The sequence below is a fragment of the Sciurus carolinensis genome, chromosome 4 (genome assembly GCF_902686445.1).
Source record: "Sciurus carolinensis chromosome 4, mSciCar1.2, whole genome shotgun sequence".
Classification (NCBI taxonomy): domain Eukaryota; kingdom Metazoa; phylum Chordata; class Mammalia; order Rodentia; family Sciuridae; genus Sciurus; species Sciurus carolinensis.
Window position 1 is genome coordinate 157,919,632 of NC_062216.1, and position 16,825 is coordinate 157,936,456.

Genomic DNA, 16,825 nt, shown 5'->3' on the forward strand with positions numbered 1-16,825 from the left:
CATTATTATTATTATATAATAAAATACATTATTCTATCTTAATAAACATCTAGTTTTCATTAGATTTTGTGGAAAAAAAGATGGCAGAAGTTCATTAAAAAGCAACTTCTAATGGTCTGATTTAAATTTAATGTGAACAAAGAAAGTAATTTCTTATGATTATAGTCTAAGTAAAAATGAACACAAATGAACTTATTTGGTTAGAGTTTCCATCTTCTTTATCACTAAGATATAATTTATCATTAGTTGCTTCTGGCTTGCTTTAGAGGTTAGCAGCCTAGCACTTATTTCCTTTGTACACTGTCTCAAAAATAGAGATTTCCTAAAACAGTATTAGAAAGTTCTTACTTGAGATGGTTACAAAGATTAACCTTAATTTTGGCCAGAGTCTAATCTTGTCTGAATTTGGCTCAATAATAGGACAACAGCTGTGTTTATAGAAAGATCAAAGTTTTGTATTAACCACCATTAGAACAGAGACCAGCAGCATTATTGTCTTTTACTACAAAGAAATAGACGCTCAACTCAATACACATTATAAATGCAGTTGATAAAAGTAAGCATTTCATAATTCTTTAAAACCTATTGAGTTCCTCCAATTGTTTGCAAAGGCTGAGAAAACTCCTCTTCTTCTCTCATATGGATTTTATAAGCTTACATAAGTGTTACAAGTCCCAAGGTGGAGTACCCTGTTAAAAATTAGTTGAGAAGGCAAATAACTTTATAAAAGAGACATAAGTTAGTCAAAAATAAACTCATCCAAAGAAATTTCCAGACCAATGTCACTTAATCCTACATAAGGGCAACAGTTGTTTTTCCTAGGGTAGTTCAAAGAACAGCTTTAAAGGTCAGAAAATAGATTAAATGCTTTTGCTTCTCCATGAAGTATGTGTATGTCCATGCAAAAGAAACTGCTTATGTTGAAGTATGGATGCACCATATAAATGGATGTATTTTTTTCCTTTTGTGAAATGAGATCTTCAAAGTTGATATCCTAATTATTTGATTGTTACTGTGCTTAGGTAACAAACAGTTATTATAAACTGAAATCATGTTAATAGCAAAAGAAAACATCGACTTAATTTTTAAAGATATTATTTCTTTAAATGTATGATTAGAAATGCATTATAAACTGAAATCATGTTAATAGCAAAAGAAAACATCTACTTAATTTTTAAAGATATTATTTCTTTAAATGTATGATTAGAAATGCATGCTGTTTTGAAATTCTTTTCAAATGCTTGTTAAAATAAATGTTTTTGAAACAACAAGGTGTTAAGATTAAAGCACAGAGTGTTCTCTCCTGTCCTTATTACTGAGCACACAGACAGCTTGATAAAGATATACTGGAACAGAGTGCTGTGTCTGAGGACTTGACCAAGCTCCTATGAGGAATGTGTGGAAATGAACCTCCAAAATGGTCATGTGCACTCTGCAAATTTTCTGGAGACTCAGAGTAAAGGCTACTGGTATGGTATAAAGGTGGGTTAAATTGAGCTAATTTTTTGAGCAACAGAGAACCATGGAAATAGTCTGGAACAACTCTCTTCACAACTCTTAAAATTAGTCTGGGGCATAATACTATCTCATAACTCCCCAATCAGCATTTCTGGAATAATATCAAATTTTGAACAATAACGAAAAACCAGACACAAATGTGCAAACCAGATTTCAATTTCTTCTCCACTGACATGAGATTTAAAACAGCCACAGGAACATTTCTAGGTCAGTGTCAATATGTAGTCACAAATTACCAAAGTAAGAAACAAATTAGAGTTCATGGGTGTGTGATTTTGTGTTCTGGCATGGGAGACATGTTGAAATATTCATAACATACAGGCCAAATCATAAAAAATAAAATGAGACTTATGAGCCCATCATTTTGAAAGAGTAGGATTTAGCTCTGACATCTTGCAGATTTGTGATATCCTGACTTTTGCTTCAACAGTCTTAAATAATACTAAGTTTTAGAGCTGTTTTTTTTTTTTTCTTTTTTTTTCTTTTCTTTTCTTTCAACAGTGTTTGCAAGTGAAGCAATCCTGAGGAAAACTTAATCTCAACAGAAGAAAAAACCCTCTCGGACATATTCATAAACAAACATGGAAAACTAAAACTGGGAAACAGTATTGGAACTCATTTGTTACTTATCAGGAATTAGAAGTGATGACCAATAACTAATTCCTCATAAACATTTCCTCATGTCTTAGTCTAATGAAAACATTACAAAAAAACAAAGTTTACTAAGATAAAAGAGTATCATTACACCATTTCAAAGTAATTGAGTACAATACAGTTTAACAATGTAGATGTTAGAAAGTGGACCTGAAGCCTACAGTAAAACTTAAAAGAAAGGAGAGGTTCGAGTGTTTCGTGTTTATTCAGGATAAAGTACATTCCACCCCTGCAACTAAGAGCTAAAGGCATCTCTCAAATCTTCAAAATGACCTATCATACAATTGTCACATAATTCACAAATGGAACTGCCATTTTCTTCCCTTTGAGGCTAACCTTTCCTGCTCTGTCTGACATAACTATATTTACACATTCACCACGGGTTCTCTTTTCCCAAGGAGGTTTCCCCAAATAAAAGATGGCAGATCTACTGGGAAATTTAATCAGAATACTTTCACGTTCTAGATAAGGCCTTACGCTTTAGAGAATCTGTTCCTAGATACCCAAGCCCAACACACTCATTTCCCCATCTCCATCCCACAACACAACTCACCCTATTTTTCTACATCAATTTTTCAAAGTCTCAACTTTAAAAGACCCTGGCTTTACCAAATGACCTTATATTTTGGATATATCCTGAAGTGGCAGATTCTTACAAGTCACTATTGATATTGTATCCTTTTGACTTATTCTAACACTTTTAGAGATCTTCATTCATTAGAGAGACTGTTAAAAGGGATTACAATAAAAATTCCCTGTACTTTGCTTTCTCTTTCAGGAGTTCAGAATTTGCTTATGAAGAGGTAAACTATCTTATTTGGTAATTTATACTTACTGTATTATATAAATGACTTAGAAAAAATTGCTATATAATATTTTCACCTATACTTCAAAGCTTGAGATTTACAAACACTTATCTGATTAGAAAACTTCACTGTATTTTTAAAATTACCTACAATATTTTCCTCTCACAATTTTCTTGATTCCATAGGATACTTATTATAAGATACCTTATGAATAGAAAACCTGAATAAAAAATAAAAAATACTTTATGAATTAAAATACGTCTTTAAAATAAAATACGCCTCAAAAACAAAATTATACATCTTTGAAATAAATCAGTAATATCTGCAAATCTCTGAATGGTGTGGCGGACACATGCTAGGTATTTCCATTCACCTTTAATCCTCACAGCAACTCCATAAGACAATGATTTCAATCTCCCATTTTACAAGAGGAAATGAAACTCCAGACAGTGAGTGTGGTAACTTGCAGGAATGCTTAATTTATAGAAATTTATTTAACTCTACCAAACTGACAAGCAGAGCATCATCTTATACACTTTTAGCTACATCATGATGTGTCATAAAAACGACATGCCTATCTTAAATGCTGATTTTAACAGCGGGGGAACACAGTTCGCCATGAGGTACCATTCCTAAAATGTTAATGTTTCTTAGTAAAAATGATGAAGATCCATAAAAGAGGGAGGTTTTAAAGGTATAAATCACAAGTCATTTTTTTCAGGTGAGTTTTATCTCTTACACCAGATATTCTAAGAGCGCTGAGAAGTCCAGACCAAAGCAATCTACATATGGTATACAGGGTAGGGTAACATAATCAAGTCATAGTTTAAGGAAATTGAAAATCTTTTTTATATTAAATTGACTAATAATCCTTTAAAATTAATGAGAAAGTTTAACACCCTATACACAGATTGCTAACAAAAATGCATACACATACACACATATACATTCCCCTGCTTTCAGAAGAATTAAAGAAGCAAAATAAATTCCCAAAGTTCATAAATGAAAACTAAAAATAAGATCTTAATTCTCCTTTTGTAAATGTTTGATCCTGAGAATTAAGAAAAGAGCATATACTAAATATAAAAGATAGAACATACTTGAAATAATCCTTTAGTAAAATCAAAAAATTTTTTTTCCATTCATCTCTTCTCTGGAGTTGAGTTGCTTGCTAAGACAATTATACAGTCTTACATGATGATTTAAAAAAATATAGAGAGTAGGAAAATTATTTTTCAAACCATCAACATTTTATTTAACAAAAGCAACAACTGAGACATTCTAGAGTTTACAGGCTATTTGATATAAAAATAAGAAGTTTTCCAAAATATATACTAAAAATACAAAGTTTAAGAATCTAAAGACAAAATTTATCTTATATTTCGGTCACCCAAAACAACAGCTTGTGGTCTCCTCCAATTGCACACAGTGGGAGAGTCCTGTGCCAGGAAAGGCCAGATCCAACAGCTACAGAACCAGTGAGGACAGGCTATAAAATATGAGAAGAATTAAAGAAGCAAAATAAATTCCCAAAGCTCATAAATGAAAACTAAAAATAAGAAACACAATGATAAATTATCTTTGTTAAAAGTAGAAATATTAAAAATATGCTTCCTCAGACATGAAATGCAAATGATCTATTTGCAGATGGTTTGAATGAAGGCTACAATCCATTTATGAATAACTGATATAGCCCTGACTCAAGAATTTTTGCAGTCAGCACCAACCAAAGAAGCAAAATTCTATTAATATATTTAAATGAAAGGGAAAATACAGAACAAATAGAAGAAATATGCTTCTTACATGAATTTGGGGGGAAAAAATCTGTTGTCACTGGTGACTTAAATAACAAAAACGCATTCAATTTAAGCAGATAAAAGACATACATGTCTTTAGTTACAAGTTACAAATTTGTGGAAAAGTTGGAATTGTAAATTAAAAAAACAAATACGCCACAAAACATTTTGCTATTACCTGAGTGTGTCCTAAATGATGAATTTGCAACTGGCTTGTCATTTTGCCAGGATAACCAGTGGTTGCAAACAAGTTTTCACTAATTGTGGACCATCTAAGAAATGAGAAAGCATAAGAATAAGCACGATATTCTACAGATAACTACAAGCTTTTCTGAAACAGGTTATTTCCACCACCCCCAAAAAGCAAAACTTTTCTCATCTTAAATTGGTAATGTGGCTTTACCTTTAGACTGGGAATATCTACAGTTAGCTATAAATATGTTCTCATTTCGTAAATATTTATTAAATGTTTATTGTGTCATTGCATTAAGCTCCAAGGTTACATGAAGTTAATACAGTCCCTTTCTTATACCCAAAGGGCAAACAGTGTAGTGGGAGGCCCAAGACACCAATAAGGCAGCAGATAGATATAAAACCTCATAGTACAATACATTTATAAATACATTTAAGGTTTATTGACATTTCTTATAAAATAAGCAATATATTCATGTGTTTAAATTTCTGGCACGATATAAATGCCTAGAATATTTAAACATTTAAGTTTCAAGGCATTCTGGACATTGAAGTTAACCAAATCAATGTTATTGGAGCTTTTTTGTTTTTAATATTTTTAAAGATGTTGATAGAGCTTTATTTTTTTCATTTATTTATATGAGGTGCTAAGAATCAAACCCTGTGCCTCACACATGCTAGGCAAGCACTCTACCACTGAGCCACACCCCCAATCCTGTTACTGGAGCTTTGAAAACATGCCTAGCTAGCATAATAAATGGAGTATGGAAGATATAAGAAAAAAGGAGGGGCTGGGGAGATAGTTCAGCTGGTAGAGTGCTTGCCTTGTAAGCACAAGGCCCTGGGTTCGATCCCCAGCACCAAAAAAAAAAAAAAAAAAGAAGAAGAAGAAAGGATTCCATGATTTAAGAAAATGGCTAGTCTTGGACAGTCTTAGTTGCCTGTCCAGCAGCTATTGTGCTTTTCTTTCATGCTAACTGAACCCCAACTTTTTCTGGCACAGTGTGCCCAGTCCAGTGAGATATAACTAGCTTAAAGTAGTCACAGCAATACCCAATGAAAAGGAGAATGCTCCTGGTTCTCCTCTGATCTTAGACAGTCTGGAATGAGGCCAAGATGCCTGGAACTCTGGTAGCCATCTTAGAGCTGTGTATCAACAAGCCCAGAGCCTTGCCACTGAGGATGGCAGAGGAAAAGGTGAAAAATGTCTGAGCTCTTGATAACACTGAAGAGTTACTAAACCAACACCCAAACCGTTTCCTTCAGACTTCTTAAGTACCATAGTTCATTGATCTAAAAATATTTGTTTGCTGCCATCTCTGAAACCAGGATGCAGCTTATATCTATGGCATTCTTACAGTAATTGAATATATGTTATTTTTAATAATGGTGTCCCAAGTCGTATATTTTTGGGGGGATATTTTAGATTTGATGAAAAATAGCATATTACTACTGATTGTAGTATCTGATATTTGGGTTTCCTGTTGTTTAAAGCTGAAAGCAGCTCACTGATTACACTTTACAAATGAATAGTAAGAAAAATGAATGAAAAAGATCAAGGCAGTTTAAGTAGAAACAAACCCAGCATGCTGAAGATGAAGATATATACTGTCTGGCATGTTCTCATTCAAAACGCAACAATGAAGTTTATATATAAACATAGGTCCAAGTACATTTACATCTTTTATCAGCACAGAACAATAAGGTAGCAAAATATATTTCAAACTGTTGAGTGATACTGATAGAGTGACAACATGTATTTTTGTGAGTTATAACATTTTTCAAACAAAATATCAAGTGGGGGAAAAACCCCCACTTGTAGCCTAGACCAAAAGGCAAAAGTAAAGACTGAGTTGAGAAAGCAAAATAACAACAAAACAATCGGGGGAAAAAAATCCAGTCTAATGGTGAGGGCTAGGGAAGAATTTCAGTGGTGTTACAGCACAAAATCAAAAGTGACAACTCCAACAAAAATGGTGCATTACCTGAACAGGTAGGCTCGATCCATGTGCACAGGTCTTGTCTCTTGAGGATAACTAGAAAAGGATTTTGCATTCTGTGACTTTAATGTGTTAAACTTAAGTAGATGAAATGAAAGGTTTTAATGGTGTTTGCTCTTTAAAAGCACAATATACTTAAACAATAACAAAATTCCAAGTAAGCACCCAGTTAAAATAGATAAAATATGACACAACTTAGAACCATTCATTACAGGGCACATCTTTCAACAGGGTCAGAGTTATTCTTCTTTTCTAACATAAGTAAACATACTCAGATCAAAGATTTCCTCCTCTGCATTGTCCTGTCTGAGTTACTCCCAAAGTAAACCTGCAAAGCATGTTATGTTATGTGAAACCCCAGAGCTCCAGCCTTTCTACAGGACAGTCTTATTTTCATTCTACTTGGAGGGCCAGATTATATTATTATATTATTATGCAGTGATTGTTACTGGTTTTTTTGTCAACAAGATACAAACATACTAAGGAAGTACCTGGACCGAGTGATGTCCCAAATTATCCAATCATTTCCTGCAACAGCTCCAACTTTGAAGGTGTTTTTTAAGCACCAGTGTGCTGACATTAATGGTATCTGTTCTGATTCAAGAGACAAAATAGCCTGTTGGGCCAAAAGATCATAAAATCGGATAGTTCCATTCTTCTCTGCAACCATCAGCTGTAAGACAGAAAAAGAAAAGAACACTTAACTACTGATCTCACTAGCTAAATCTGAGAAGCAAGCAGAGATTCAATGTTATACTACAAAAAGTAAACATATGCACATATTTAAAGAGATAAAATGCAAAAGAAATAAGAAAGATATGTAAAAATTTCTACCAAATATGAGAAAAAAGAAAACACCTCAGATAAAGATTCAAGAAAAAAAGAACTTTAAATGATGATGTATGGTCATTAGGCAGAAGAGATCAACCTAAATATTCATTCTGGGAAAAGTTAACCTTTTATGTTAGCTTTGTTATCTAGAAAGGATAGCTAAATATGTATCTCTTGATGTAGATATATCTTTGTTATACATTCGTATGCAATTTAAGTCTGTTTCCAGCATGGTATAGTTGAAGAGCTCAGGCAGTTCTGGGTAGCAAGGCTGCTTCCTCCACTTAAAAACTGAACAACGCTGCCATATGATAGGCAGCTCCCTCATTTCTAAACTGGAGACTGGAGGGTAAGGATAGCTAATGGGTTTCTGTAATGATTAAATGAGTAATGTATGTAAAACACGTAGTCAGTGCTTGACCCACAGTAGCTTTGCACTATTTCCTTTTTTTCTAAGATGACACTGATTTAAGATATTCAATAATCAGTTTTTTAAAATCTGTGATTTTATCAAAAGCACAAATAATTGCTGTGTTTATCTAAGTATATGAGTTGTTGACCCCCAAAGAGGGTGCTATATAAAATTCTTTACATCTTCTGTAAAGTTCTTTCTTTTTAAGAATGCTGTTTTAGGGGCTGGGGATATAGCACAGTTGGCACAGTGTGTGCCTTGCAAGCACAAGGCCCTTGGTTCAATCCTTAGCACCACCAAAAAAAAAAAAAAAAAAAAAAAAAAAGATCAGAGTAAGAATAAGAATGCTCTTTTAATTTTGATTATATTAAGATAAGAATGTGGAAACTGCCATCAAAATTCCTGGTCTCTGCCACAATCTGTTGAATGACCTGAAATTTACTTTTTTCTTATTGGTAAAATGAGGGACAATTATATCAGACTCAAAACGTTACGATATGGCTAAAATGTGATTGTTCTTTAGGAAAGGACTCTTGTAACACAAAACAGCATAAAATGTTACTACTAACAAGAGGTCCTCTGTGGCTCAGGGTTTCTGACAGTCATTCCATTATTCTTCTAACAGTCCTTCATTGAGCATCTACTACATTTATATAGACAGTGGACTCTCACTAATTATAATAGTTAGGTGCTATGAAGTTGTGGCAAACACTGAATTAGCAAATATTAAACAATTGCTTCTAGAGCTCCCAAGATCATTTTTCACAACTGGTCAATGCATACATACTGTTGTGTTTCTGCTTAAAGACACCTTATGTAATGTATCTTGATTTATCTTGATTCATTAACATAGACCCTCATGATCAAAAGCACTATAAACTTATTCCTGAACACAGTTTATCTACACAGGTATTTTCTCCATAAGGCATAGCATAGCCTTGCACTTAGGAACACTAGACAGCATTTCAGTACTATGCTTGGGGGCCATTTTATACAACAAAATTAACAAAAAAAAGCACAACAATGTAAAATATGTGCCACTGGCAGACCATGGAAAAGACATGTATTTATAGTATGAGGACTCAGACAAGAAGGCAGAGCGTTTCCTTGTCTGACCTTAACTGGGAATGTGCACATTAGATGTTTCAATATTTTTGCTGCTCTGCACACATCTGTGATTACAAAAGTGCTAGGAATACTGATTTGGGGGGGTTACAAATGCATTTTAATAAGTAGGTGAATTTACAAATACAAAAATCTGTGAATAATGAGGATTCACTGTATACAAATATACATGTAAACACTGTTATTTGCAACAGAAGTCAAAGATAAAACACATGAGCCTCAACCTCAAGAAAATTTCCATTTTACCATATGTATTTATTTTGTGTTTTCCAGATTATATGGCTCTTTCGTGTAGTTTATCTCATGTGATTTTTCTAAGCTTTCTATGAGATAGGTAATCAGAAACCCAACGCTCTTCTCTTTTGGTTGTTTAATTTTCATCAAGATCAAGCAGAAGAGAATAAAAATTTTGTGTTTGAACTAACATGGTAGGCCACTGAAAAGCACTAGATTGTTATAGCTGTAAAAACACCCTCAACGTCTGATTGCTTACTATGTACTTTTAAAGGGATTTTACAAATGTTAATTTATTTAGTATTGAAATAATAAAAGTAACCATTTTACAAGAGGAGGAAGTGAAGGCAGCAAATGACAGAGTTTAAGCAACTACTGAGTGGCAGACTTGAACTTGACTTCAGGCAGTTAACACAAGAGTTCATACTCTAAACCAATTCTCTGTGACACTTTTCTGTATTCTAAGCTTCTGAGTTTAGGAGTGATATGTGAATCTGGTATTTTAAGGATATTAATCAATAAGGCAAGAAGGATCAAAGAGTGGAAAGTCAGAGACCTCAGAAACAAAACAAGGCCTGATGAAAGCTAACTAAGAGAACAGGAAAAGGAAGATGCATCTTAATGAAGATGGGAACAAGTAGAGTTGGTGACAATGAAGGAAAAATTTTAAGGCATGGGAATGTTTATGTTTATTTAGGGAAGGAAAAAATTAAATATGACTTGAGGTTTGTGAGTTAATGTGATTTGGAGCAGGAACTTCCAAACATTAGGAAATCATAAAAACATTAAATAAAAAAGAAGATGGGGTAGGGTGGAATTTTAGTGATCTTTAGAAGGAAAATAAAAATTAAAGTATATGGAAGAAAGAAATCTGAAATAATAACGAACAAATTTAGCATTAAGAAGTGTGTTTGGAAGTAGATGTTATAATGCATTTTCTTCTCATCTAGGTCAGTTTTTTAAAAGTAGTTTATTGTAGTTAAACATGGCAGTATTAACATTTTGGTAGAATGTTTGTTTCAAGTAGACTCATGTGCTAGGACAGAAATCTAGGCATAAAAATTTAGAACCGGGATTCAGAAACATTACTAGAGCACCTAACATGAATAAATTAGAACATTTTGCTCATACATATATCCAGAGAATAATTTTCATATAAAGACCTAATAGGCCTGAGACAAATTTCCAAGGAATCTCAGGGTCAAAGAACACACTGACATAGCCTGGGGCTTACCTCTTCTGTGAAAGCTGCAAGAAGATTGGATTAATTGTGCTTTATGTCAGTAGCCTATTAAATAGATTTTTAAAATTCTAGTACTTATTATCTGTGAGGTTATATTTACATGTTTTTCTTCCTTACAAATCAGTGTGTAATTTAAAGGGGGAACTTTATTCTTTTTATTACCCCCTATTACAAAAGGGTACGGTATCAATGTAAACTAACCCTTGGGACAACTCATGAATATATAGTTTAAAAAAAAAAAAAGCTGGCAGTGTAAAAAGATACATGCAACGTTGCTCAAGAGGGCTAGGGTAGTGCAGCTTGGGCCTTCAAGAGAGAGGTGGTCCACGGTGTGAAAAACTGCCTTGGGATCATGAATTAAGGAAAAGGACAATGTATGTTTTGAAAAAAATCAGTGATAATTTCTGAAAGAAGTGGCAAATGAATGAGACTGCAGTTAGACCATGGGACAAAGAAAACAGAATCCAAGTTAAAAGTTATGGGTGATATATTCAAACATTTAAAAATAAAAGGCATGAAAGTTTAAAATTTAAAGGGAACATGGAAGAATGCAGTCATTAACAGCAATAACTATTCTGTTGGGCTGCTCGGGTTCAAATGCCAATTCTTCCACTTAGCACTGATGTGACTCTGGGCAAGTTTATTTAACTTCTCTGAACATTGGTTTCCTTATCTATGAAATGGGGATCATCAGAGGCCTCAGAAGGGTACCATGAAAAGTAAATGAAATGCCCACTATGGGCCCAGCATACTAGAGCACTATTTGTCTGCTATGGTCAAATTCACCTTTTTGTGCAAACTTAAGGACAGAAGAGAGGGGATGGAGAAAGTGTATAAAGACATTAGAGGACTGTGAAAGCAGGATGCCTAAGGAACAGACATGGGTCCCAGAGAACACCTGAAGTATTAACTTTAAGAAAGCAGAAACTTCTCAGATTCTACTGAGATACAATAAATGTAGTGATGTTTAATAGAAAATATTGGTCAATAACAACTTTTTTTTGATACCAACGCTTGAACCCAGGGGTGCTTAACCACTGAGCCACATCCCTAGCCTTTTTATATCTTATTTAAGACAGGTGCTGTGTTACTTAGGGCCTTGCTAAGTTGCTGAGGCTGGCTTTCCACTAGCTATTCTCCTGTCTCAACCTCCTGAGCTGCTGGGATTACAGGTGTGAGCCATTAATAGCATAACTCTTATTGAATGGCTCCTGTTTTCCCAGTGAAATGAGAGTTAAGGCCAATGGATAATCAGATCTCTTAGTGTACCTTTAGTATTTTAGGAAGCTCTACTTTTCGAACCCCTGGGACAGGGCAAATCTGCCTGAGGTCACTGATGCTTTCTGTTTATTATGGCTCATAAGTCTGGATGTGCCTGCTTCTCTTTTTATTTTTGAAACTGGTGATTGAACAAGGATCACTTTACTTCTGAGAGATACACCCAGCCCTTTTTTTTTTTTAATTTGAGAAAGGGCCTCTCTAAGTTGCTGTGGGCCTTACTAAGTTGCTGAGGTTATGGGCAGGCCACTGCTCCTGGCCTTTGTTCTTTATAAACTTTACACTGCTACTAGATCATCTGCATATCAAGTTTTAGACTAAATCTGCTAAAGGTCAGGAAAAGTGTACTCTGAATTAATGCCATTTTTGGGTGATTGCTGTCAAATTAAAACATTAACAATTTTAGATAAACTTACTAATCCAAACGTACTCATGCCAATTAGGGTCTCTCAGATGAGAAGCCACTGATTTTTCTCTTCTGTGGGGGTATATATTGTATGTGTATGTCTTTTTCAGTTTGATAAAAGAACGTTAAGTTATAAATAACAACCTTGGGGCTGGGGTTGTGGCTCAGTGGTACAGCACTTCCCTAGCAAGTGTGAGGCACTGGGTTTGATCGTCAGCACCACATAAAAATAAATGAATAAAATAAAGGTCTATCAACATCTAAAAAAAAATAACCTTAAAATTTTCCTCAGGATGCCAGCACACACTCATTCCAGGGGAATGAAGAACAAAATGAGCTGTTTGTGCTCCTTCCAAGTTCCAAATCCTAATAAAAGAACAGGAGTACAACATTAAATATTCTTGATAAATTACTACTAAAATTGAAATTTCTACAAATTTATTCAAAGCCATTACTACAGATTACATGATAAACATTTGTAATTAATGTGCATTTAAAAATTTTTATTTATTTTGATTCATTGCATTCTCGTTTCTATGCCTGTACATGATGTAGATTCATACCATTCATGTAATCATACATGTACATAGGGTAATGATGTCTGACTCTCCACTATCTTTCTTTCTCCTGCCCCTCCCCCTCTCATTTCCCTCTACACATTCCAAAGTTCTCCATTCTTCTCTTATCCTCCACCCAACGCCCCTGTTACGTATCATCATCCACTTATCTGAGAAAATATTCGGTCTTTAGTTTTTTGGGATTGGCTTATTTCACTTAGCATGATATACTCCAACGTCCATTTACCTACAACTGTCAAAATTTTATTCTTCTTTATGGCTAAATAATATTCCATCGTTTATATATATCACGTTTTCTTTATCTATTCATTTATTGAAGGACATCTAGATTGGTTCCACAATCTAGTTATTGTGAATCGAGCTGCTATAAACATTGATGTGGCTTTGTTACTGTAGTATGCTGATTTTAAGTCCTTTGGGTATAAACTGAGGAGTGGGATAAATGGGTCAAATGGTGGGACCATTCCAAGTTTTCTGAGGAATCTCCATACTGCTTTCCAGAGTGGCTGCTCCAATTTGCAACTTTACCAGCAACACACGAGTGTGCCTTTTCCCCCACATCCACACCAACACTTATTATTGCTTGTGTTCTTAATAATAGCCATTCTAACTGGAGTGAGATGAAATCTTAGGGTGGTTTTAATTTGCATTTCTCTAATTACTAGAGATGTTGAACACTTTTTAGTGTGCATTTTTAAAGACAATTAATGCTGTTGTTTGAAAACGTGGAAAATAGTATGAAGGATTTGGTTTAACCATAATCGTAAAAGAGGCAAACATATTCTAATTAATATAATATAGTAACACAGTTATTTGGTATTCAATTATTTATATGCTCTTGGTGGAAAATCTTGAAGCTTCTAGGTCAATTATCAGGTTACATTCTCATCTGGTAGTCACTTCAATTAACAATCATTCCTATCAGGAAGGCTTAAACCACCCCCACCCACCACTTCCATTTTCAAAATAACATATAAAGAAGCTAATATGAAGTGGTGATGTGAATTTAGAGGCATAACCATTTTCCACAGATGGAATAAGCAATAAATACCTTTGGGTTTCCAAACTAGAGGTTATTTCCTATGTTATATAGTTTGTGATCTGGCTCACTTCTCCAATGTTTTCTCCCAAAGGTGGCTGGGCTTGATAGCTACCAGATTAAAGAAGGATTGAAGACCACACAGTTGGTTCCTCCTACTTTTTGTCCTCATTAGTTACAAATCCATAGTAACAAGGACAAGGGTTACTCATTGTCATGGCTTTCCATCTCAATGACTTTCCCACCCACAGTGTGGAATTAAGACTCTGAAATCTCAGGTATGGTACTTTGTTCTGAGAATTGCTATTCCCCACCCAGACTTCTTACATCAACTTAGTCACTATTATTTGGTACTGACAGAGATTAGCAAGGTAAAGACAGAAATTAGTAGGTGACTGGCAAAGTGCCCACAGAATTATGGTTCTTGAGAATTGAACATCTTTAGGGACTGGGGCATAGCCCAGTGGATCCTGTGCTTGGCAAGTCTAAGACCCTGAGTTCGTTTTCTTCTAGGTTTTTATAGTTCATCTATAAAATACTTATAATTGTTTTGATAAATTGAAATGAAAATAATTTCAATAAATTTCAGGAATATATCCTATGCATATAGGTTAAATCTTATTTCAAAGAAAGTAGATATATTTATTAAACAATGCTATTCTGTGTCAAATGACATTATTTCAAACTTTTTTCTTCCTTATAGGAATTACAGCATCATAAACATTTTTATGATTATCTACTTGATTAAATATTTGAAGCACACTCTTTTCTTTTGCCAAATCAACACTTTTCATTGAATTTATTATACAAGGGAGACAATTACAATTTAATTGAAGAGGGGAATCACATTTACTAAGGGTTTATACAATAGAGTTTCACTTTCCACAGTGAATGAGATTATTAATTATGGCAACTGAATATTTCTTTCTTCTCCATTTTCATTTGCATAATAAAGTACTGGGCCAGAATATATTTTACCACTACTGAAATAGCATAAATTTGTCTTCCAAATTCAGTGAATCCCATGAGAGGATGGTTTAAACCTCCATTCTTTTGATCTTATTCTAATATGTATTTGATTTTTTGTTGGCTATTACATGAATTGAGGAAATACATACCAGACATTTTCATGATTTTTTCAACATTTTCAAATGAAGGAAACAAAAGGGACAGAAAATATAGGTTGAGATATTATAAAAAATTGTCAACTAATTAAGTATATTCCAATGAGCCTATTTTAAAATAGTATTTTATCCTGAACAGAACTTGATTAAAAAAAAACTGACTTAAACACTAGAAAGATTTAAAGAAGGTGATCCAGATTACTTTTCAGGGGACTAGGATAAAATGACTTATGATTCATAATTACATGCTTATTCAATAATTCTCAGTGGTTGCATAACTTAAGTACTAAATATGCAAAATACAACAAATTGAGCTGAAATACGTTATCCTAACTAAATTAGCTACAGATGGTATAATTTAAATTGTTAAGGCCTCTTTCCCTTTTTGATAGATTTTATAATAAAACCCCTCTCAAATCCTTTAATGGAACTTAACTTATTTTTCTGTGTCTTTACTACATGGTTCATATAGTTCACATTAGTTTCATCAGATAAAAATCACATTTCTTTCGCTTTTTTTTGAAGTACATCATGCAAAATAAAAGTATACAAATCTTAGGCATAAAATTAAACTGAATGTATTCAGAGAGAACAGAATCCAAATCCACAGAGTATTTCCAGAACTCCAAAAGCCCTCCATCCCATTTCCTTGCTCTTTCACAAAAGAGCTGACTACTAACATGGTTATCCTGACTTCTAACACCATAACTTACTTTTGTCCGCCTTTTAATATCATAACAATGAAATCATGTTTCATATTTTTTTGGTCATTAGGTTTTCTGAGATTTACAAACATTGTTGCATGTTGTAATCTCTTCATTTTCATCTATCAAAAAGGGAAATAAGATTTAACAACTCAATTACACAGTATTCATTAATTAAGTATACCACAACATATTTATTAATTCCGCTGACAGATATTTAGGTTGTTTTCAACTTTTGGTCATTACCAAAAATGCCACTATAAACCCTTTTGTGCATGGTCTAATTTTATTGAGTACAGATATCCATATACCACCCCCCTTACATACACATATCTGCTAGGTATATACCTAGGCTTTGAATTGCTGGACCATAATTTACAAATATGTTCTACAGGTATCACTGAACAGTTTTCCAAATTGGCTGCACCTCATATTTCTTTTTTTCTCTCTTTGTTTTTTTTTTAAAGATATTTTTAGTTGTAGATGGACACAACACTTCTATTTTATTCTTTTGTTTTTGTACTAGGGATTGAACTCAGGGGCACTTGACCACCGAGCCACATCCCCAGCCCTATTTTTTATCTCATTATCACTTTTGCTGAGGCTGGCTTTGAACTCCGTGATCCTCCTGCCACAGCCTCCGGAGCCGCTGGGATTACAGGCTATTTTACTCATATTTATGTGCTGCTGAAGACTGAACCCAGTGCCTCACACATGCAAGGCAAGCGCTCCACTGCTGAGCCACAGTCCCAGCCCAGTTCTTTTAAATTACCAAAGGAAAAAAAGCTAAAACTTTCTCTTATTTCTGATTAAATACTGTCAGAATGGCAAAAGGCATAGCTTTTCAGTGGTCTTATTTTGTAATTCTTACGTTTTATATTGTTA

At 34.0% G+C, this 16,825-nt stretch overlaps 1 protein-coding gene across 4 annotated transcripts in view; it reads right to left on the bottom strand.

Moving 5' to 3' along the window:
• Positions 1-3,268: 3,268 nt before the first annotated feature.
• Nup37 (nucleoporin 37) overlaps positions 3,269-16,825 on the bottom strand; it is a 39,463-nt gene continuing 25,906 nt past the window's right edge. For 2 of the 4 annotated variants that reach the window (XM_047549852.1, XM_047549854.1), the window contains 5 exons: positions 12,771-12,861; positions 7,458-7,639; positions 6,952-7,002; positions 4,953-5,046; positions 3,269-4,467 (listed from right to left, as the gene is read on the bottom strand). In XM_047549852.1, the coding sequence (XP_047405808.1) occupies positions 4,354-4,467; positions 4,953-5,046; positions 6,952-7,002; positions 7,458-7,639; positions 12,771-12,861 (532 nt within the window). In that variant the 3' untranslated portion in view covers positions 3,269-4,353. The remainder of the gene's footprint in view (positions 4,468-4,952; positions 5,047-6,951; positions 7,003-7,457; positions 7,640-12,770; positions 12,862-16,825) is intronic. The other 2 variants (XM_047549855.1, XM_047549853.1) reach the window with 1 other exon arrangement.